The sequence below is a fragment of the Gymnoscopelus braueri genome (assembly GCF_963280865.1).
Source record: "Gymnoscopelus braueri genome assembly, chromosome: 9".
Classification (NCBI taxonomy): Eukaryota; Metazoa; Chordata; class Actinopteri; order Myctophiformes; family Myctophidae; genus Gymnoscopelus; species Gymnoscopelus braueri.
Window position 1 is genome coordinate 8,634,245 of NC_137610.1, and position 25,032 is coordinate 8,659,276.

The 25,032-nt window shown below is 40.3% G+C and overlaps 3 protein-coding genes across 3 annotated transcripts; 2 read left to right on the forward strand and 1 right to left on the reverse strand.

The window, feature by feature from the left end:
* Positions 1 to 631: 631 nt before the first annotated feature.
* On the reverse strand, positions 632 to 4,789 carry LOC308091820 (uncharacterized protein). Its single transcript, XM_080437552.1, has 8 exons — positions 4,713 to 4,789; positions 4,353 to 4,489; positions 3,723 to 3,933; positions 2,792 to 3,552; positions 2,056 to 2,173; positions 1,800 to 1,874; positions 1,310 to 1,462; positions 632 to 893 (listed from the first exon to the last, which is right to left on the reverse strand). Exons 2-8 carry the CDS (start codon positions 4,463 to 4,465, stop codon positions 684 to 686), a joined length of 1,641 nt encoding a protein of 546 aa, XP_080293678.1. The 5' UTR covers positions 4,466 to 4,489; positions 4,713 to 4,789; the 3' UTR covers positions 632 to 683.
* Positions 4,790 to 7,652: 2,863 nt separating this feature from the next.
* Positions 7,653 to 12,823, forward strand: rpl27a (ribosomal protein L27a). Its single transcript, XM_080437581.1, has 5 exons — positions 7,653 to 7,687; positions 8,561 to 8,624; positions 8,747 to 8,822; positions 10,022 to 10,196; positions 12,635 to 12,823. Exons 1-5 carry the CDS (start codon positions 7,685 to 7,687, stop codon positions 12,761 to 12,763), a joined length of 447 nt encoding a protein of 148 aa, XP_080293707.1. The 5' UTR covers positions 7,653 to 7,684; the 3' UTR covers positions 12,764 to 12,823.
* A 1,133-nt stretch (positions 12,824 to 13,956) lies between these two features.
* akip1 (A kinase (PRKA) interacting protein 1) lies at positions 13,957 to 16,666 on the forward strand. The gene is made up of 4 exons (XM_080437535.1): positions 13,957 to 14,496; positions 14,764 to 14,838; positions 15,323 to 15,442; positions 16,042 to 16,666. Exons 1-4 carry the CDS (start codon positions 14,299 to 14,301, stop codon positions 16,177 to 16,179), a joined length of 531 nt encoding a protein of 176 aa, XP_080293661.1. The 5' UTR covers positions 13,957 to 14,298; the 3' UTR covers positions 16,180 to 16,666.
* Positions 16,667 to 25,032: the final 8,366 nt, after the last annotated feature.

Consider the following 25,032-nt stretch of genomic DNA (forward strand, 5'->3'; position numbering starts at 1 on the left):
TATATGTAAGAAAGAAAAACAGGTGCGCTTCCTCTGGATGCCTTTTTAGTTTAGGCAGTGGGTGCTCAGCTATGTATATAACTTAAATCAAAAACCACGAAGTGGAAAAAGCGGCACTCCAAAATAAATAATGCAAGACTGGCTCAGATGTAATTTCTCATTTTTATTTCATTTTTATCAAATTTTTATCAATAAAAATGAGAAATTACATCTGAGCCAGTCTTGCATTATTTACTTTGGAGTGCCGCTTTTTCCACTTTGGTGGTTTTTGATTTATGACATACATATATGTATATTATGTAATTGGATTAGAGATTAGAGGCATGGCTCCAGGTCAAGGCAAACTTTAATGTTAACAGTCTCCTTTGAAAATATTAAATAATAGGTGTAATCTCATAAGTACCTGTAAAACTCGACAAACCACAGGGTAAAGAGAAATCACATCCACAAATCAAATCCTGTTTTTGTTTCACAATGCTTCTCCTCACCTATTCCTATTCTTCATGACCTAAATTACAGTATTTTTATGTAAAGCATAACAAGTGTGCCAATTATCCTCTTTCTGTATAAAACACAATATATAGGTAGATTCTTAAACCGGGTGCGTGCGTGAGTGTGTGCGTGCGTGCGTGCATGTAAAAGAAAAAGAGATGACAACACAAACTGCTTCATCCCAAGACCAATCATAGGTCATATTTCTTCCCACTGAATACATGTCTTTTCCTTCTGTAATTCTCCTTCCTCTTCCCGTTGAGCCCCTTGAGACGGCTTCTGTCTGTTCCGTCCTGGGTGGCCAATGGGAAGCAGAAGCTGTGTTCAGGGTACGTTTCCTGCAGCTTGTTCAAGAAGAACACCTCCAGTTCACGACCCGCTTTGGCCACATCCGAGTCCGGCTACAGAGCACACAACAAGACACACAAGTTATTAATGTTCCTGTTCCTTTTTCTTTTTTCTTTTTCCCTCAATTTAGTCGTCATGCCAATTGATTGATTCCTCCCCACTCAGCTTGGTGGGGTTTTAATGCATGAGGACGGCTGAGGTAGTATCTGTTAACAGTGTTAAGATGTCACCAACAGGAGAACATGCATTTCAAATATGTTGTTCTGAATGGTAAACCTTTAATTTGACTGTATTTTTGTGAAACTCTGGCCAACAAGTTTAAAAAACATTGAAAATTTGTCAAATGCTACTTTGCCTAGCACTGATGACACGTGATGTGAGTAGTTGGATGAGGAATTAATCATGATCAATAATTAGATTATAGTTAGATTATTATTTCTGAATAATGTGTTTGTCTGTGTGAACCTACATAGTTGAAGGTGGCACAGTTCTTCAACATGAGAAGGACGTCATCCACAAACTGCTCGGGGGTGAAGTAGTGCAAAGTGTTTCCATGATCCAGCTTCTTCCGGATCAAAGACAGATCCATGGGCCTTTTAATGATCTGGTAGTAGTTACGAGCCTGGAAACCCATTCACAGACACACTGTCACAGCATTATAATATTAAAAAGCATTGTACCATGGCCTTACTCCTGTATTATATGTTGTATGTCGAGATATTACATCACAGTGATTGGTTGGTTGAAATGAGTCCTTATTCTGAAAATATTTGATATTTGGTTTGATATCTACAATGAAGGTCCTTTAACCACTTAAACCCCATACTTACTGTAGTTGACCGGAGTCCCCCAGGGCTCCCTCTATGACTCTTCTGTTTTCGCTATACACTGAATATCTACGCCGGAATATCTACAGGAAGCTAGGGTTCATGTGGGTAATAGAAGAGGATTTAACTGACCAATGGACTGACAGGCTCGTGGAATGGAGCACTGAGCATGTGACAGGACAACAGCAGGGTCAACTTCTCACATCTCTGTAAGGGCAGAAGACAAACACAGACACACTGTTGTATATTCTCAAGAATAATGTGGACTTTCTTTTTTTGCAGTTGTCATCATTATACAATCAAAGCAATCATCGTGTGTCGTTTGTAATCTCTCTCCAAGTTAGCTTTCACCAAGACGTTATATCCTGAACTGTATTCTACCACTCACCCGCTGGTCCAGGTTGGATAGCGTGTATGGGGCTTTTGTTTTTGGTTTTGTGTTCTCACAGGCGTACATCTCCACAGGGTCCTGCTCTGTCCTGCACAGGGTACACACCCAGTTACCCCTGTAGGAGAAAGATGGATGCTGTTTAAACAACAGTTGAAGAGTTATATTCCATGTTCAGTGGGGATAGTAAACACTGATACATATTGATTGATATAGTGTATAAGTATAGTTGACAGTCTCAGTGATCATCCATTATTTGTATTTATTGTTATTACTATTACTTGTTATTACTATTACCTTGCTGTGTGTTATTATCTTAGCACAGTTCTGCGGAACCAGTTCCACCAACATTATGCCGCTTGTGCTTGTATAATTAAGTAAGTGGCAAATAAAACCCTTCTTGATTGTTGATTCTCAGGGGAATATCAGTGCGTTATATGCTTTCAAAAGCATTATAATTTGTCATGATTTATACATTTCCTATGAATTACATCAGACAGGTCAGAGGACTGTGTCAGCCGCAGTGCAGTGACCCTGGAGCATTATTGGAGTTCAGTGCCTTGCTCAAGGGCACTGTGGCAGAGTTGATAGGCGCTGTAGATGTGGTACCAGTCACCCTCCTTTTTGTTTTGGTCTTTTAAGCTAAACATTGCCAAACACTGTCTTCTATACATCCGTACGTACGTACGTATGTACGTACGTACGTATGTATATACATGTTTTATCACATACTCACAGTGGGAAGCTGATAAGAGCAGGTATGTGGCAGTCCAGGTGGAAGACCTTGGGGCAGCCGTCACAACAGAGGAGCTCCCCTCCGTTCAGACACACGCCACAGAAATCCTCGCTCTCCATCTCCCCGAAACGAGCCTCAGCACAAGCCTTAGCACCAGTCTCAACACCAGCCTCAATGCCTCCCTCAGCAGCAGCCTCAACGCTAGCCTTAAGCTCAGTCTCAGCTCCAACTCCAACTCCAGCCTTGGTCTCAACCTCAGTCTCCTGTTCAGCTTCAGCCTGCTGGCTCAGCACAACAAACCTCTGTTGTGTGGGTGAGCAGTCCATAGTTTGACCCTCACTGCTCTCCTCACAATCACATACAGGTTCCATTTCACATTCACAACTGGATTCAGATTCATGGTCTAGGAGGGCAAAGGCACATCTCTGGCCCGGTGTCAGCTGAGACAGTTCTGGTCCCGGATCTATTTCAATCACCATATCCTGGTCTGGTTGTGGATCCAGATCAAATTGCTCTGAATGGGCCTTCCATCCAGACTGGAGCAGAGTGTAATGTGTATCTGGGGCTGGCTGACAGTCAGGGTGCAACTCCTCGTCTGGTTCTGGTGTTGTAGAGGCTGAGCTGTCAGGGTTGTAAGGCTCTGTCCAGGATGAGGCTGTTGGTTCGGACTGGTCCAGATCTGAGGACTCCCCTGTCGGTGCCCATGGAGATGTCTCTTGTCTGATCTCTGGACTGTCCTCCATGTTTGGCTTGTGTCCATTCTGTGAGAAGAAACGAGGCAGATGAGGGGGTGTAAGCAAACCAAGCTTATATATATATACCAATACCAATAATAATAATCATAATAATCATAAGTAAAGGTAAAAGAAAACAAGGATAATTTGTTATCTTCTAGTATGCGTTATATGAAAAGAGTCCTCTACATTCATACCTGGTGAGCATGATCCAAAGAGGAAGAAATGTCAACACCTGTATTCCAGAACTTGGACGTTTGTGGACCAGGCAGTCGTACCAGAGACACCACTGGTTGGAAAGCTGCCATGGATAGAGACTGATCTGGTTCCAGCTGGATCCGCAGACGTTCCAGACAAACCACTGCCACACAGGAATTACCCAGAATCCTCTGGGCCACTGGATCACTCCTACAAAAACAAATTACCAAGTTCAATAATGACTTTTACCTTTACATTTTTAATTAGGGTCATGATACTTTCCTCACAGTCACAGCATTACTTGAATACAGTATAATACAATTGCATATACCCGCATATAATACAGAATAATATTATGACATGTGGCTATTCCTCTACTGACATTCATCTGCTAAAATGGCATTTGAAAATAGCTGAAGAATTACTTTATATCAAACCCCATATTTCCATAATACACTATCACTCAATATGAACGCTAAAATAATTCAAAAACATTATTTTTAAGACATAAAAGACTTTCTATATCAGTTGATTCAAACATTGAGCTGTCAGGGTCAATGTTTGACCCTTGTCATTGTCAGGGTCAATGGACAGCTTGCAGGAGCCAGCAGTTCATATTATGTTGTTACCTAATTCTTCTTAGTTGTGTTGCTATGTTTCTGTCAGCAACAGGTGAGACAGGATGCCTTTGCTGTTTTGTAAACAAAGAGCCCACCTCGCTTTTCCCATGACACGTTTCCATCCCACAGGACACAGGGCTGCCCTGCTGTTATTGAAAGAAGGAACGTCTAGTCATTACATACAGTTTTACTGTCAACTCAAAACATTTGCAGATACACATGATAACATAGCAATACTTCTACTGTTACTGTTAATGCTGCTACTAATAATAAATAATAAGAGAACAAAATGCCACTCCCTCACACTTTTAACTTATTGCTACCATGTTGTTACAGTATATCCCATCACCCTTTCTATAATATTTTTACCTTTCTCTTTCTTTGTATTACTTGCTGTATTATGAAGTCGTGCTGTGCTGCAGTGGTTGCCAGGTCTGTGGCTGTCGTGTCTGGGACAGTCTCAAGGGAAATTGCCACCAGTGCTCGCAGTTTAGCTTCCCGTGGCAACAGTGTGGCCTGCCTTTGGGGAAAGTTACCATGGTGCTTGCAAGACAATTCTTCCATCTACCAGGGGTCCTCTGGGGCAAAGAGGAGAATATAGAAAGACAGAAAGAATAAGAAGACACATTTATAGTGGAGAAGTCAAACCAAAGAACAGCAGAAAGCTTTCCAAACAGGGAGTAAATCCCCAAAGTAGTGTTAAAATACAGCATTCAATGCTTTGAATTTTCCACAATATTCAGAAATCACCGACGAGTGTTCTATTCAAACAAATAGGCCAGTGGTGTAAAGTAACTATGTATATTTACTCAAGTACTGTACTTAAGTACAATGTGGAGGTATTTTGTACTTTACTGGAGTATTTCCAATTTTATATACTTTTACTTCTACTCCACTACATCTCAGAGGCAAATATCATACTTTTACTCCACAACAATTATTTAAAACCTTAGTTACTAGTTACTTTGTAGATTTTGATTGTTATTACAAAATATACAGTAACCACTTCAGCCCTATATACATTTCGGCCATTTGAAAAAAGCTGATGTACAAGCTCATAATGTGACGCATTGTGAGCTTGTAGATCTGCTATTTTCAAAAGATTTTTATACATTTGAAAACTTGTGAAATGGGACATTCTGCATAATGAGTACTTTCTACTTTCAGTACTTTAAGTACATTTTGATACTTTTTACAATACTTTTGTACTTCTTCTTCAAGTAAACTTTGAATTCCGGACTTTTACTTGTAACAGAGTATTTCTACATTGCAGTATTGATACTATTACTATATACTATTAGTAAAACATTTGAGTACTTTTTCCACCACTGGCTAACAGTATAGCAATGACATTGTAGTGGTTAAATACAAGGCAATCATGCTTCCACAACACAGTCACAAAACAGTATCGGGATTCAGACATAAGCCACTTCTTACTAAAGAATATCCCTTACCTGAGTGTAGGCAAAGGAAAAACTAGATGTTTGCTTTGTAAATACAAAAGAACGTTTGTCGGCGTGGGGTGTGAAGTGAGGCTGAAGAGGGTGGGTTCTCCTGTGTGTTCAGCACTGAGGGGCATGTGAGAGACGTGATTGGCGGAGAGAGGTGATAATATGTCAGAGTCTCCAGACATTTCGTTGTTGTGTCACTGCAAGATGGTGAGAGACAGAATAGCATGTCGACTGAAGGGCAGTAAACAGATGTTTAATTGGTAGCCTCTATACACAGTGGTGTAAAGTAACTAAGTACATTTACTCAAATACTGTACTTAAGTAAAATTTTGAGGTATATTTTACTTTAGTGGAGTATTTCCAATTTTCAATACTTCTACTTCTACTCCACTACATCTCTGAGGAATATATTGTACTTTCACTGCACTACAATTCTCTATATATTTTGGCTATTTGAAAATAGCCGATCTACAAGCTCACAACGCGTCGCATCGCGACGTGTTATGAGCTTGTAGATCTGCTATTTTCAAAAGATTTTTATACATTTTGAAAACTTGAAATGGGACATTCTGCATAATGAGTACTTTTACTTTGGTATTTTGGTACTTTAAGTATATTTTGATGCCAATACTTTTGTTCTTCTGAATACCAGACTTTTACCTGTAATGGATTATTTCTACATGAATTAATACTTTTACTCAAGTAAATTTTTTTGTGCTTCTTCCACCACTGCCTATAAATGTTCACAGGTGCTGTCACCCTTCACAATCCGTCGAAATCCCATATACTATGGTATAATGTTTTGCAAAACAAAAAGGATGCCTATGGTAAAGTTGAAGCAAAGTACTAATACATTAGAAGCTTATGTTGTGTATGGTTGATGTAAAGCTTACACTGTTTTGTCTCAGCCTTTTTGATACAACATGTACCCCAAATTACCCCTAGCCTACTTTAGATTGCATCTCTCCACTACATACTTTCAAGATTCAAGAGGGTTTATTTGTCACTCACTCACTCATACAGGTACACCATGTTGGTGTGGCAATGTGGCATGCTCTGTAGACTGTGCTACCAATAACAATTACAATATAATAATAGTAATAATAATAATAATAATAATAATAATCATAATCATAATCATAATCATAATCATAATCTGTTTTATTATTAATATTTTATCATATCATATATTTAAGAGTACAAACCGTTTAGCAGCAATGAGGAGTGTGCAGAATATGGGTGGGGAATAATTTAGTAAAAGGCACACTCTCTCTCTCACACACACACGCACGCACGCACGCACGCACGCACGCACGCACGCACGCACGCACGCACGCACGCACGCACGCACGCACGCACGCACGCACACACACACACACACACACACACACACACACACACACACACACACACACACACACACACACACACACACACACACACACACACACACACACACACACACACACACACACAGTCATCAATCTGATGGATTTATTTCCTGACATTCAGTTCATTCAGGCAACTCGCATGATTAAGGCAAAAATTACTAAGTTTAAATGCAATGAAAATGTAGGTTTAAAGTTTTACATTTCTGCTCAGAAAATTATTCTGTATTGCTTACAATGTATGCCAAATAAAAAATTTACATTAAATTGATATAACATGAAATATGGTTATTAGCCAACTTCCCAGGGAGACTAATAATAAAATGACAAATGTATACTCCAGAAATTGGGGATCAAAACCCTGCAAAACCACTTGGTTGCAGTGAGTCTACCCTCCAGTAGGCGTCGCTGTAGATTCTTACTCTCCTCCTATCCCAAAAGAAAATCTCGCACAAAACCGTGAGATTTTGAATTCCCGTTCCTCTTTCAACTATCCTCCAAGATGGTAGGTGCTGTCAAATACTACCGTGCTTCAAAATTCAGTTTAATCTACGTCCATCCTCGTTCTATTCGTATACAAAAACACTCGCGGAGGGTATTTCGAGGTATATTCTCGTCTTCCCTCCGGTCCCAATATATTATTATCGAGAAACTGGCACAAACACGATAGAAATTGGCGAAGACGCGTATGTTGCATAGTTGGCTATGTCTCGGCCACCAGGCTCGTCCATGCAACCAGACAGACATGGACTGTCCACATGTCTTTAAACACACAAAACCACAAATTCAACGACTGTAATAATGGCTGTTATAGAACTCCAATGAGCGTGCAAATATGTCATAGCCTGCCGAGGCAGGGGAGCTAATTTGTGTTAGCAGCATGAGCCTGATACACCGGTGGTGTTAGCATTGAGCTAACATTATGTAGACCCGCAAACCCACCGTTTCTAAAGTTAAAAAACAACCATGTTCCCACCGGTAGATGAACATGTAGTGTGACCATCACTGAAGTTAGGTTGACATTGGCCTAATAAGGCGTTTTAGGTTGTAAGTTGGCGTCTGTCTGCTTTACTGGATAGCTAGCTAGTCAGCTATACTACTGTTTCACAAACAGTGGGTCGGGACCCATTTGTGTGTCCATCAATTAGAAAACAAATGTTTAAGAAGTAGTGAAAAAAGCCGATCTACAAAGTGTTGCATCGTGACGCCCTGTGAGCTTGTAGATTTGCTATTTTCTCTAGTTACGGTCCTGGGGAGACATCAACTTTCCCTTTTGGGTCTCGAGCTAAAAAGTTTGGGAACCAGTGAGCTATGCTAGCTATGCCTTGTGAGATTTAATGTTTATTATCTCAACCTCCATCGTTGAATCTGTTGACAGCCGACCAAGAAGACCAAAACCAGGAAACTCCGAGGGCACGTCAGCCACGGACATGGTCGCGTTGGTGAGTTGGATGCATAAACCTCATAGAGCTTTAAACTGTCCTGTAACTCCCTTTTGCTGTGTGTTGTACAGGTAACTGGCATAACAGCTGTCATAACCTATTTCTCTATTTACCTTCCACAGGCAAGCACCGCAAGCATCCTGGAGGTCGTGGTAACGCTGGTGGCATGCATCACCACAGGATCAACTTCGATAAATAGTGAGTTGTATGATTGCCTCTTCTGTGTTTTTATTTGGTTGTTGTCAAGCATTGTGGCCCATTAAAACATGCACAAGATACCTAGATAGATACAAGTATACAGATACATACACAGATAGCTTGCTCACTCACCACACCATCAGCTGTTAAACAGGGGAAAGAAGGGCACAGTGCAAATACATCAGTGTATATGTCCCTACACACAGGTACAGTCAATTTAGAAGCATAAACAAGTTGAATCAAGATGTGAATATAGAGAAGTCCTGAAGCGACAGAAGGATGAAATCGATCTAATAGCTAGAGGAAAATTCTCATGAGTAGAGAGATGCCACTTTATGTGGCAAAAGTGCTGAACTAAAAGCAGTGGGAAGTTCTTAATTAAGATGCATTTTATAAATGGCTTACATCCTTCATATCAGGATGCACTTTGATTTCAAAACACTTCGTTACATTGACTTTTATGAAGTTTATGCATTTCGGTGCTTAGATATTAAATGTAATTAGAATACCCTCTTCTCAACTGAAGACCTGACAACCCCAGACAACTTGTCAAGCCGGGTGGTTAATTGCATTCACTTTGAGTCTAAATTAATAATTCCTCTAAAGTGTTCAAATGAAAACCAACTATACTCGAGGTAGCCAGGACCACAGTTAAAACATTGCTCTGATTATCCCCTTTTTAGTGCATTGTCCTCTGTTACTTACTGTAATCTGTGTGCTTAATTGAAATGAACCGGTTAAGAGACTCAGAGTCTCATCTTGACACTCCTCATTGTCTTGATGTGCTAGAGTTCTCTGAGAGTGAAGACTGATCCTATTCACCGACTAGGTCCCTGGTAGGCCAGTCACCCACATGGGCAGTTACAGTGTTGATGCAACGTAGTTGTTGTGATATTGTATATTTTAGCGTTTAAAGCACAGCAAGAATCAACAATTATGCTTTCAGTACATATGAGAACAGAAACAGACTCGCTGTTCATACTGCAGTTTGGGTTTACACTTGCCTTACAATAGTAGGAACAAAGCCTTGTGATGATTTGGGGGTATCACAAATAGGGATAAGAGGACAGAATCATTTCTTTCTTTCTATTAATTGTAGAGTCCATGCAACCAACTAATATTGTCATGGAATGTTAAGACAGTAGATGCAGTAGTTCTTGATGCCTAATCTCCTTGTTCACCCTGTGTTAAATCTTCAGCCATCCTGGGTACTTTGGTAAGGTGGGTATGAGACACTACCATCTGAAGAAGAACACAATGCACTGCCCCACCATCAACCTGGACAAGTTGTGGACTCTGGTGAGCGAGCAGACTAGGCTCAACTATGCCACCAAGCCAGAGGGCCCTGCACCCATCATCGATGCCGTGCGCGCCGTAAGTATTTAACCTGTGGGGATGCCTGAAGGAGTGATTTTGTTTGATATGCAGTATGGCTTGTAATAGTTAAGCTTCTTTTTTGGGGGGGTTTTGTTGAAATTGGACAGTGAAAGCTGAGGGCAGGGATGACATGTAACAGTTTCTATGCCTGGAGTGAAACCCAGGACATTGTTCCTATGTGCCCTGTACGTTTTGTGTTGAGTTTTTTTTTTTTTACAACACTTTTGGACAGGGTTTCATGCCTTTATTAGTAGTCAGGGGAGAGTCATCAGGGAGAGACAAGAAGCAAATGTCTGCCAGGTCTGAATCGAACCTGGGACTCGCTGTCAGGCATCAGTGCTTATGTGATACTCGCCTTAACTATTCATCTATCAGCGCCCCCAGCCAAGGTTTATTTTGATGAGAGTAAATGGTTGAAACTTTATCATAAAACCTATTAAGTACTGTTTGTCGAGTACCGGTCTGCAGAAGACGCATGATGATGTGAATTCACGCGACCGAGATGGTTTAGCAGGTTAAAATGATACTGTATCGTTGGGAGTATTTGACATCCTTGTAGAAAGCAATTTCTGGGGGCGCTCGGGAGATTCAGGGCTAAAGTACCTGCAAGTGCCCACCTCTGTGGAGTCTAGATTCAACTTATAATACCAAAATCTTCTGGACTTCACCATTTTCAAATATTGGATATTAAATGTAATAATAATACCTTCTCTCCTCAACTGAAGACCTGACAACCCAGACAACTGGTTATCACTTTGAGTCTAAATTAATTCCTCTAAATTGTTCAAATGAAAACCAACCATAGCCAGGACCAGTTTTAAACATTGCTCTGATTATCCCCTTCTTCTTAGTGCATTGTCCTCTGTTACTTACTGTAATCTGAGTGGTTAACTGAAATGAACCAGTTAAGAGACTCAGAGTCTCATCTTGACACTCCTCATTGTCTTGGTGTGCTAGAGTTCTCTGAGAGTGAAGACTGATCCTATTCACCGACTAGGTCCCTTGTAGGCCAGTCACCCACATGGGCAGTTACAGTGTTGATACAACCTAGTTATTGTGATATTGTATATTTTAGCGTTTAAAATTACACTCATGACAGACCATTTATAGTACCTTCAGAAAGCACAGCAGCAAGAATCAACAATTATGCTTCAGTACATATCAGAACAGAAACAGACTTGCTGTTGGTTGGGTTTACACTTGGCTTACAATAAATAGTAGGATCAAAGCCTTGTGATGATTTGGGGATATCACACATTATAGGGATAAGTCGACGGAATCTTTTTTAATATGCCATTTTTAAAACTATGTGGGCAGAGGTAAAGTACCTGCAATTGCCCACCTCTGGAGACTACCAAAATGTCTGCCTCCTCCTGCGTGACAGTGTTTAGGTGAAATTGATGACCTGCTTAAAGATGTGATCATCTTCTGGACTTAACCATTTTTCACCATAACACCTCCATGTTTGAGTACAGGGGAGGTGAGGAGACAGAAACGACTAGTCTTGGAATTTGGCTTAAGGGTTTGAATCCACCGTGGTACATCCAGCTTGCTGAACATGTTAATTCCAGATGTAAACAAGGCATATGTTGGCAAGTCGAAGGACTATACAGTTATAACAACTGCCTCACAACTCGTAGTACACCACAGATCCAGTACTGAACTTAATCTGTGGTCCATCTATACTCGGCGAGTCTGTGTATTTGGAATTTGTTTGGTTTTTGTCATACCACTTAGAAGACTCATGTAGATCCTCTTTCAGAGGCGTCAGTGGGTAAGGGGATAGTCATGACTCCTGAATGGTGTTCTGAGTGCAGGTATTCTGTTGCTTAAACAGTAACATGAAGACTAGCATTAACATTTATAACTGTGTGAATAGAATCTTTTGCACAAAACCTTGTATAATGGCACAAGAGTGTGTAGGGTCAAATGCAGGGTGTCTTGGCATTAGATGCCCATTTTTGGTTTGACGATTGAGCATGGCGTCTTAATGTTAAATCTGCCCTGTGTGCTCATGGTGATACTGAAAGTAGGAAAAACTGTAACTTGAATTTTGAGTCTGAATGATCAGATAAGTGTTAAGTGCTAAACACTAACTGGTCCCAATATAATTAAAATTTTAGGGTTGCCCAGTAGATGACGTGCGTAGACCACATTTGTGACGTTATGTCCCTGGTTTGATACGTCCAGAGATGTTGCATGTCGGACCCCGACTCTACCCTCAGCTTCTGTCTTCACAATCTCAAAATGACTCTTAAAAGAATATCACTGTATATCTAAAGTGATGCTTACTTTTTTCATTGCATGTACATAATTAATTCCATAATCTGAGTCTTTTGCAGTGTTTGTAGAGAATTTAGCAGTCTTCTAATGTATTGTAGTTCTGTCTCTGCGTACATCAACCTAACTGGACCAATTGTGTTTCATCTCCACAGGGTTACTACAAAATCCTGGGGAAAGGTAAGCTGCCCAAGCAGCCAGTGATCGTCAAAGCCAAGTTCTTCAGCAGAAAGGCAGAAGAGAAGATCAAGGCAGTGGGAGGAGCATGTGTTCTCATGGCATAAATCTCCTGTCAATGTTTTTTGCAGAAATAAAAGTTGTTTTGGTGTCTGTGACACAAAAGATCGGTTTTAAGATTTGTGGTCATTTGTATTTCTTCTGGAATGTGGACTTGATATCAAGCTTAGATTCTGCAAGATGGTTACATCATGAGATTCATTTGAGCTAAAACATAATTGTACAAAGATATTGTAAAACCTTGTTTTTTGAGAAGCCTATTTGGGCTAACTAAGATATTTATACCTGTGATCTAAAATTGAATCTTTGAATGTGAAGATAAATGTGCAGGTGTGTGGTCACTCGCACTGGTAGATGTTTACAGTATACTTTTGTTTACCTGATGGTACACATGTTCAGGAACAACGGTACCTCAGCTCCTACTGTGCAAAGCGACTGGTTAACATTTGTATACCACACGGATATTGTGAAAGGTTTTTTAATGCCACCTCCCACCTGGGCTATAGTGTTGGACATATGTGCACTACATCAAAAATCTTCAAGGTTCAACTGTGTTCATGGTCATAATTCTTGTGCTTTAACCTTCACCAGTCGATATAGTAGAGAAATGATACTAGTTATAGTACATTAACGACTCAATACTGTATGTATTTGTATTTATTTCCTTTGATATATGTTAAAGAGAGAATGGGGAAATTGTAGCCAAAAATGGGTAAAGTAATACAAATAGGAAATAACTGTCATGCATGAGGCAAAATGCCTAAGGAAAGATGCTAGTGAATAAATGACTTGGGGCGTCAGGTCCAGTGTTGCCATGTCCGTTTATTATAAGCGACTTTGGGCTTGTTTTTCTGGTAAGTTGCTTGTAAATATTGGTCGTTGCGTTTTTTTTGGGCCTCGTTTATAAAGTGTAGTTTATTTGGGCTTGTTTCCTAATGTTATTTAAACCAGTGTTTCTCAAACATTTTCAAGTCGAGCAACCCCAATTAAAATATTTTATGCCAGGAAGATCAGGAACCCCCATGCAAGATTTGTGTTCAGATGTTTCAATAAAATATTCTTCCCAAGATATATAAATAAAAAAAACAGGTCTACAAGCTCGGCTATTTCCAATTGGCCAATGTATTTTTAAAGGGTGAAGGGCTCGCTTCTTTTGGGCTTGTTTTTATAGACATGGTTGCTTGTTTCTCTCACAACATCTGGCAACACTGGGGTCCATACTGCAGGACTTCCTGTGACAACAAAACAAGTAGCGTAATGCTAGATAGATAGCAAATAGAAATGAGCGCAAACGTAATCCGTTTAGCTCTGATCTGTGATTTCTCGATTGTGATTCATTTTAAATTCCACGTTTCTACGACTGATTAAATAATCGTTTCAATACGGTGGGTGGGCAAACTCTTTTCGAACAACTTGTTGCATAGTTGGTATACAGTTTATTGATAGACATTCGAGCAGAGTATATGATTTGGTAAATGATGCCATGGTTTTAAAATGACTGCTTACACCTAGATTACACTAAGCTAGTATCTAGAAATGACCGTTGGTCCAAACAGGAGTAGTTTTAGGAGTAGTCTCCGAGATGATCATGACAGACCGACCCCTGGCCAACCATGCCTTTCTGCAGGCTTCACTCCGCCGCTCGGCTCAGCTGGGACAGCAGGTCCTGGACAGAGCCTCCAGACGGAGGACCGTAGACTGGTGGTCCTCCAGACCGTGCAGTGCCGCCTGTCAGTCCCAAACTCCCAGCACGGATGGAGTCGCGCGACCCTCTGTACAGGTGTGTATTTTTGCAGCGGTGTAAAGTAGCCAAGTACATTTACTTAAGTACTGTACTTAAGTACAATTCTGACGACTGACTGCGAGGTACTTTTACTTCACTTGAGTGGAGTATTTATTTATTTTTCAGAATTTTTATATTGTGGTATTGCTACTTAAGTAAAATATCTTGGTACATCTTCCACCACTGTTTGTTTGTTTGTTGGCACTTGACTCCCTAGCCCCTCTCCTTTTCTCTCATACAGTTAATTATTTAATTTCCCTACAGAGAACCCACACAGATCTGGACAGTGCCTTTGAAACCATAGCGGAGTTCATGGTTCAGACTACTGATCAATGCAAGGTTTGATTGATTGAATACTTGTCTTTTAACAGTTGCAAGTAGTATAGTGGTACAATATTACAATGTTTTCTAAAAGGATAACACAAAAAGCCCTATAGGGTCTTGTTTCCATTGTGGTCCTGTGTATTCAATTCATTGAGACATTTAAAGACATACAATAATAAACAAGACAACACTAGTATTAGCAATATACATATATGTACAGTAACCAGTGGGGGGGGGGCGGGGTCATTTCTGGTGTTCGTCAGATGGGGATTCTTTTTGGATAGCTGTAGTTGAGAATGAGAAATACACACACACACACACACACACACACACTTACATCTCACTAAACATACTGTACATGCAAAGAATACACCTCATCTACATGTAGAGTTCAGATTGTAGATTGATCAAATGTTATGTGATGTTATATTATACAACACAACATTGTGCTGGTTTTGTAGACTGTATTGGATAGTTACAATATGGACTGTTTGTCCAGAATCTCTATCAATCAGACTGCTGCACTGATCCTACTGATATGGAGAGAACCCATGTGCGCAGGTTCCATTCACAATCCACCTCCAGGACAGCTACACCTGCACTGCCAAAAAGGATACAAGTAAGAAGACCTTTTCATGATATTTATTATTCCCCAGGGGAGACATCCCAGAGATGGAGAATTGTCTCTTGGAAAGACAAAACTGGCTAATATTATACTTGTACGGAGCCTGTAAGCTGCTAAAGCAGCTGTACCTGTCTTTCATTCCATTCTTCTGTTTTGTAATGGCCACCATTGCTTTGACAGTAGTTGTTGCTCTGTTGTTGTTGTTTCTCCAATATTTGTATCAGTCCAAGTGCTACTGCATAGTATGTATGGAACATATTACACAAGATTATACATATTATTTATATTGTGTAGGCACTTGGGATTATGGGACATAAAATCTGAGGCCATAAACCGTGGTTATAGGGAGGGCTCTCTAACCTAGCCTGGACTGGCCAGACTAATATCACTGCATATGACAAATGGCAGCCCAAATTAGTCATTTATTTGTCTTTATAACTACAACCTTTTTTTACTAAGAGGAACACAAGTCCTCAAGTGTGCAATTAACGTTGTCTCACTTTTTGTATTAGAACCTGGTAAACATTTTTAGTTGTTGAAATGCCTTCCTCATTACTGACACTGACTAGTCTTAATATCTCCCTCGTCTTCAGGGCCAGGTAGAGGACTTCCGCATCGAGGTGTCCCCGGGGACGTACTCCATCACCGCTGGCATGCAAGACTCACTCGAACAGACCCAGCTTGTCAGCATCGATGCCGGAGAGAGTATCAACCTCACCTTTAACCTCTGATACCACTCACTTTTCACCTTCCAATAACAAAACGGATTGATAAGAACCTAGTGTGTATGCCATTACTTCAGGGGCCTTTGAGCTTTTTTGTTTATTTTTTAAAACCAATCTACAAGTCCTAACAGTGCCATACTTTCTCTCGATCTTGCATCCTGTATGTTTATTTGAAATTGAAGCTCAGCTTGTGAGTGATGTCGTGATGCTGTGTGACTGAGTTGCACGACCAGTAGAGTTATTGTCTGCCGGTGAAGTGGCACAAAATCTGTATATGATAAATTCAAAATTCTATGGTATTGTAATGTTTCAAATAGCCACAGGACTTATGGATTCGGCCTTTGAACTGTGCTAACAGCAACAGTTTATTGTTGTTTAAATATTTATTTGCTGCACAATGAGAAGCCATATTTTGACAAATGTCTATGTGAACATGTAGAAATTCTGCCATAGAACAACACAGAATTTATATGCACTGATGAGTACATCAAAATAAAGACTATTTTTAAAATAAGTAAATACTTGTTTGGTGGCACTGCTTCAATACAGTAATTTCAAGTGTTTGTGTTCTTGGATACATGTTTAAAGTCTTAAAATACATGCATAGTCTTCATGTGTAAACAGCAGTGGGGACGTTGTCAGAGAAAGACTGAAATCCCATAGGTGGTCGATGTTTTTGATCGGTCAAACCAAACACGTCTCTCATGTTTGATTGTCTTCCTCCTGAAGTAGGAAGTGATTGGAACAATGAGCTGTGATTGGGTGAGGCACTGAACTGCAGGACAGGGTAGCTGAATCTCACAGGCAGGTAGTTCCTTGGCACTGTTTTTGCTGCAAAAACAAATGAAAGAAAATTAACAGGATTGGATGTATTCCGAGAGGTTAGATTAGATAAAGGGCTAAACATTCAGATCTACTGTATCCTGTATCCATTTGAATGTCAAGTATAATGTAAATGTGCCATTGATTCAAGCAGAGACTAGTTGAGAAAGTTTCCTACCTGGCTGTGTGTGCTGTGGCTCCTGAGCGTTCCGTCTCCAGTACCTCCAGGGAGGTCGCTCCTGTTCTTCATTCCTCACCTTACCTGAGGCAGACAGCTCCAAACTGGCTTCACCCTCAGACAAAGAAGAGGAAGATGCCACCTCAGGTTCACTCTTCACTGTATCTTTGAGGCCCTCCAATTGAAGATCCATCTTCCTCTCCAGCTCTGCTCTTTCAAACCCCTCCCTCCATCCTGGACTGCACTCACAAGTGGGCGGGTATAAGGAGGATGGCCATTGATGTGGGATTGGACAATGAACAGAAGTAGCTGCTGACTGACAGCGCTGGTCACAACAGAGTTGGGGAGGACAAGAGGAACTGTGAAGGCAGAGCCAGTTACTGTGGCATCTGGGGGCTGGTGCCGCTCTTGGGAGCTCCCTGACAATCCTTTCATGGTGGGAGGCATGGATGAACACGGCCAGGTCAACGGGGACCTCAGTCACACTGCCGTTCCACATCAGTACCTGCAGACCTCCACCACACTCAGCTGTGGAAGAAAAAAAGATGCAGACCATAGTGTTATATACTGCTGGTGATTATTTTTGTTGGGTTTATTAAATGAAAGTCAAGCAGTGCAAATATGCAACAGATTGACATAACATAAAGGATCATACAAGGCTGTTTATGCCCATATACATGAAATAACGGAACAAAGAAAAACAAAGCAAAAAATGTCTTCTCTGTCCCCATAAACGTACTGTATTATGCAGTAGAGGAGGCATGCAAAGACGTACGTTGCCCATACTTGCATATAGATGTATTTTATAGAAAAAAAGCTCAAGTCTAACTTCATAGCATTTCAATCCTGGGGAAAGTCATCGTGATGTATCTTGCCATTTCCAAGAAAAGAAAAAAAAACAATATACAGAAACTGCAAATTTCCATACAAATGTGCTTCAGAATAATACAGCAAAATACTGTATACAAAACATTCAAAAAGTGTAAATTCCCAAATGACTTAAAACTTATGTAGGGGCAAAATACAGAACACACTGGCCATATTCACACAGTGTCCATTTTGCTCTTAGATCATAGGTATGACGCAAAATCAAAATTGGTCACCATGTGAATATGGTCAATGACCAGAAAGCAGCTACAGAGATAAAACCAATACCTTTCAGATTGTCTCTGAGCTCCATGCCAGTCAACACTCTCCCAGGTCCATACCTCTTTAGGGCTGGTTCCCATGGTGTCAGGACTGTGTCCCCGGGCCCTAGGTAGTGCGAGTGAGCCTTGGTGTGGTTGATCATGTCCGGAGAACAGACGAGCTGTTGACGAAATACCTCAGAGAAGCTAAAGCCCAACGCAGCACTACCTGGGTGGTCGAACTCGACTACCCACACTCCTCTGCGACCCTGTTGTGGGATTCATTGGAAAAGGTCAAATGAACAGACATGCATTTCATTTGTTTTATTTCACCAGCACAAATGTGGGTATTTCATCACTGTTTCACAACTTTGAACTAAACTACTAAATATATGAAAGTTGTGTAGACTCTACACAAGTACGAGTGCGAGTACTTGTATGACTCTACACTGTAGAGTCATACAAGTACTTAATATAATGTAGTATGAACTGTAGTATACCCAATACCATGCTGACCCATAGTATTGTGAAACCCATTGTGATACAATACACTGAGATATGGATATAGTTGACATCTAATTCAATTTAATTTAAATGTAAGTCTATCACTAATTACCTGTACTTCCTGTATGACAGTGCCCAGATAGTACAGGCCATCGGCTTCCTTCCTGGCTAACACTCTGCAGCCTGGTAAGAACTCTGTAATGGCCAGGGTGCGAGCGGACAGCACACAGGAAGTTGTTGGACAGAACGGATTACCCAGACTGCACCTTAAACCACACAAAGTTCAAATTCAAGACACTATTTCCCCATAAAATTACATAAAATTGGACACGGAAATTATCTCTTCTCTGCACCTTACACTTGACTGAACTCAAGAAAAATGCTCCAAGGGCACTGCATGTGACCCTGTGCTCTCTGATGTAATACATGTGTATGGGGACTGTAACAAATGTGTGTGGGGATATGCCAAAAGAACACATTACAATTACCTAGTGTTAAGTGACCATATCGTGAATCATCTTCTTATCGATTACATTAGTTTACTTAAAGCAATGGCCCTGGTATAAATCCTGGCAGTGTTATCGTCATGCTCTGATATTGAGCTTCACAGGACAGGACCACAATGTACGAACGATATACACATGCAGAGGACACGTGTGTTGACCCATCAATTGACATGGTTAAAGCATCAACCTGACACCATTATCAACTGTGTAAAGTTTCTAATCATAAAAACGTAATAAAAGTGTGCAATCATGTCTGTGGAATTGTTTGAGTGTTACCCAGGACACTGACCTGAGCACAGGGAGAGGCACATGCTGGTGGTGTGGGATGACAGGGGTGGACAGTCTGCAGGGTTTTACTGTCGAGACATTTGGCACTGATGTCTGGTTCTCCCCAATGAACAGTGGAATCACCTGTCAGCAGTGGTGGAAAAAGTACTAAAATGTTTTACTTAAGTAAAAGTCAGAAATTCTAAATTTATTTCAGTAAAAGTATCAAAGGCATTGGTATAAAAATGTACTTGAAGTACCAAAAGTAAAAGTATTAAAATGTTTGAAAATAGCAGATCTACAAGCTCACAACGCGTCGCAATGTGGGCTTGTAGATCGTCTATTTTCAAATAGCCTAGGTATAAAATAGGGCAAAGTAACTAAGGTTTTCAAATAATTGTAGTGGAGTAAAAGTACAATATTTGCCTCTGAGATGTAGTGGAGTAGAAAAAGTATTCAAAAGTATTGAAAATTGGAAATACTCCAGTAAAGTGAAAAATACCTAAAAACCACTGCCTGTCAGCCAACAAGACAACATTTACACAGACAGTGCGTGTGGTGGAAAACCTATGGTTTCTTCATTATTATGATAATTGTTTTTTTATTCATTCATTTACTGTGCCATATTTTATCATTCTTTTTAATCTATTTTCCCCAGACATTAAAAGAAAAGGATCAAAGGTCACCTTCTCCAATGACCCATCTGTCCCTATTGGAAGCACATAACAGCTCCCTCCGGTGGTGTGAGTCAGACACTGCAGGAAGTCCTGCATTTTGGTATCCAGTGGTCCTTTTGAATCTGACAGGTAAAAGACATTAAGCGGCCTCCCAGCTGTCATGGTGGGCAGAGCTTTTAGGACAGCCTCTGGGTGGTCCGGGAGGTCCCTGGTGACCAGGTGGACGGAGTGACAGGCCGGGTCACAGAGGGCTGTGCTCAGAGCAGCCAGGAGGTCCCTGCCGGGGCTGCAGCTCAGGGAGTGGATCCAGGAGAGAGCTTCGTACACAGTGTCAGGAGCACAGGGGAGCATGTGGTGAGACCAGCAGTTCACCTAGAAAGAGTTTTTTGCTTGTTTGTTTGTTTTTCACAGAAAAAAACCCCTAAACAAACAACCTACAAATAAACATGCACAAATTGCCAAAGTGGCTGGTAGCCTGGTACCATGGAGGACATTCTAACAGAATTTGACTAGATACCAGTCTCCCAAACCATGTATGAGAAGGTAGTGATGTTAGAGAGATCACCTGGTACTTTCCATATTTTTACACCTTTTTTATACACAAACTTTCAATATAACCTAATGCAGGGGTCTTCAACAGGTTGTACAGGACCCCTAGGGGGTCCTCAGAGTTACTAGAGGGAGGCCGCCAAATCTATAATAAATTAACCACTTGAACCCGAGCATCCTTATTAGCAGATCTACAAGTTCAACACGCCGTGCAGCGAAAGGCGCTGTGAGCTTGTAGATCGGTTATTTTCGGCAAAGAGGTTTGGTGTAGAGGGAAAAAAGAGTAGCCCAAGTACAGATTGAAAGTAGTCAAGTTTACTAAGCTTTGACGGTTTATGTGGTTAAATGTCTGAAAATACACATTAACATGAATCCTGATGTTAGTGCTGTCTATGAAGCTATCTATGAAATCTATGAAAAACTTTAATCTGCAACACAATTTTATACAATTTGTAGTGAGGGTCCCCGCTTCATCACAGCTCAGCTAAAGGGTCCTTGGGCTGAAAAACGTTGAAGACCCCTGGCCTAATGGTTGGTGGAGCTTCTGAAGTGGACGCTTCCCTCACTGGCAATCCACCAATATTTCATTTATTGCAGGTGTCACTACTAGTCCCAAATTACCTTGTATGAAAAGGGGATGATGTTGAAGAGAGAGTCCCTGAGAGAGGCTTTGGTGAGCAGGGTCTGGATCATCAGGCGTTTCACTGACCCCAGAACGGAGCTCATGGCCTCCGAGGTGTCCACGACAAAAGTAATGTTGTGGCACCGCTTTCCCAGGAACAGTGGGATCAGCCTGTGGACCCCTGGCCGTAGCTGGGTGTCTGATTCCATTTTGGTCTATTAGCCTGACAGTAGAGAGAGAGTGTAGCAGTGAAAAATCTAATGTCTTGTCAAAATTATTGCCACCCCCCAGTAGCATTTATGGGGGATGTTTTAATTAATGAAATCTAAACTACTGGGCAACCATTTAAAGACACCAACACAGTTAATGCTGTTTGTCTCAGCATGTAATGTCAGGAAATGATAGAGTTTTAAAGCCTGCTTAAATTAATCTGTGAATAAAGAACTGTTCTGCAACAGCAAATAAAGCAGCTAAATGTATCTTTGTTGTTCTTTAGAAGAGAAGAGAAGTGATGACTGATGTCTTTTGATGGAATATTTTCTATTTACAGTATGCATCATTTCTTATGTCAGCATATCACTTGTTACATTTTTCAATTTGAATCTTTTTCAGTTGAACCCCTTTTGGACTCTTTTCCTTTTGGAGTTTTTGTACTTAAGCACCTGAGACATCTCCTCAGAATGCAGACATCTTTACATACAGTACTGTTAAAACAGGTGACACATACTCATGTAGGCAGACAAATATACTCTTACACATTATATATTTATTCTAGAGCAGTGATTCAGGAACCTGAACCCTCTCAAGGGGTCCTTGAGACGGTTCAGGTCCCCAACTAAATGTTTGGAAGCAGAGTTCTAGGGACCCTGAATAATGACCATCCTGTAAGGTAGTGTCGTTTTCTCAAAATGCATTAACACCATCTTGGAAAGGAGCTTGTCAAATGTTTTCCTGTATGTCCACTGCGTCTTCTAAACTAAGCTGGCTTAAAATTAATAAGTTAAACAAAACTTTCATGTTATGAAATATACGGCATGAATACATATAGCCTACCTGAAACGTTAGTTCTTAAATCCCCAGAGAGCCCTCGTCTTCACCAGTCAGCTACTTTAACTTCATTGTTAGGCTGTGGGTTGCTATGGTGACAGATCCACCACTGTATTCTCATGGCCACCACTGGAGGGGTTGGTTCACATCACCTGCCAGTCAACTCTCACATTGTGGTTGTTATAGTTACAGTAGTGGGGTTCCAGTGGGTCCCCAGCAAAATGAGCAAATAGCATCAAAATCACTTAAACCAACTATTTGAAAATACCTGATCTACAAGCTCACAACACGTCGCAATGCAACACATTGTGAGCTTGTAGATCTGCTATTTTATAGAAATCTTCACAAAATGTAAAACATTTGGAATATATATATTTTTTATCAACACAAATCTTTTATGGGGGTCTCTGGCACAAAATATTTTCAGATGGGGGTGTCTGTGGTCAAGTGCTGTACATATTAATTTGGGGGTCCTTGGCATGAAAAAGTTTGAGAACAGCTGAATTACAGTATGAGTGTCGTCGTAAAATGAGCTAAGTTATGAGTCATCTTAGGGACACTGTTTTCAAAATAGTCATTATTTTGTGGTTGGGATTATCTGTGTTTTATGAACATGGAATCAGGAAGAGGTTGAAGAGCAGTGTTACCAGATTTTGCGAGAGAAATAAGCAACCAGGTCTATGAAAACAAGCCCAAAAGAAGCAACTAGGCTACGGCTATTTGAAAGTAGCCGATCTACAAGCTTTTCATTTGCCTCCTTAAATTATGCAAAAGACCAGAAAGATAAACACATTGTTTGATATTTTATTTACAAGTGCTTCGTTTTGCTACATTCCAAGTGATGACGCTTGTCAAGTGTCACACTGTGGTATTACAATTACATACTTAAAAGTTGCTGACAACATTGCCAATAAAACATGTTAGACTAGAAAATACTTGAGAACACTATAAAACATGAAATATAAACAAATTGTATACTATTATGCTATACTGTTTTTGTACAATAGATTTAACAACTACGAGATAAGACACTTTTCCTATGTGAAAATCTATAGAATTAATTAGAAGTGTACACAGTTCTAGAATACAATAAACACCATACACTATTGTAGAATACAGAATTCTCACTGTATTGAATAATTCTTGAATGCTTTTTCTAACAAAAATGTATACTGGATGTGGGAATACTTAACCACTTAAACACTCTAGACTTAGTAAACTGGACCTGAGTTGGCTCTGTACTACAATCTAAGCTCACAACGTGTCACATTGTGAGCGTGTAGATTTTTGGCTAATGTTCCTCCCAGAATATGGTGGTAAGAGAGCATCGAGTTCAACATCAAAGAATGTAGCGTAATCACACACAACATGTTTAGACTTAATACACAGTAAAATCCTCAGTGTTAATTAAAACAAAATGTGTAACTCAGAGAGTGTACAAATGTAACCAAAATTTTTTTAATGGTCATTACGATTACTTTTAATGTAATCGTAAAGACCGTTGCGGGTCCTTTTGGTTATATTTGTACACTCAGGTTAAATTAACACTCAGGGTTTTACCGTCTCCTTCATGCAAAAAAGGATTGTGCTTCAGTATGTGCTGGTGTGTGCTCTGTGCATTTGGGACTTAAAGGAGAATTTTGGACTAAAGTTTTCTTACCTTTTCTATGACGTTATGATATCTTAGGATGAATGGTACAGTAGAAAAATTTCATAACTCCACCCCTGAGCCGCCACAGCTTAAAAGGTGCGCGGATAGGCCTTAGGTTAGATCACATATTTAGATCTGACGTTCATAGTGACAGAACACTATGCAACCAAAAAAAAAAAAAAAACAGAAGTCTCGCTAGACGAGATTGAAATCTCGAGATTTCAATCTCATCTAGCGAGACTTCTGTTATTTATTTATTTTTTTTTTTTTTGGGACAGTGTTCTGTCACTATGAACGTCAGATCTCACAAAAAAAAAATTTTTTTAAAATTAAAAATATGTGATCTAACCTAAGGCCTATCCGCGCACCTTTTAAGCTGTGGCGGCTCAGGGGTGGAGTTATGAAATTTTTCTACAGTACCATTCATCCTAAGATATCATAACGTCATAGAAAAGGTAAGAAAACTTTAGTCCAAAATTCTCCTTTAACTCTACTGTACATTCCCAGAATGCAATGTCTATAAATTACAGTTTTATAAGAATCTTGGATTCTACAGTGCTACAGATTCTGTTGCTAAGTATTACTGATATAGTTGCACACCTCCTATTGCTGTATTAATAGATATTTATTGTCTCCAGTTGCAAATTTCGCTCAATTTACCTGCTTGAATTAATAATGAGTTTATCATCCACTGTCATCTATTTCCCCCCAATTTCTGTCACTATACTTGATACAGTGATTCCATTGAGCTGTAATACATCTCTTATAATAACTATCCTAACTTGTCTTTGTTGTCAGTGCCACGTGCAGTAGGCAACTGCGTGTGCGTTCCAGTGGTTGACTAGATCTCTGCCCTTTATGTATAATTCAGTGAAGTCAGGGTACAATGTCTGACTTGAAGCAAGCAGA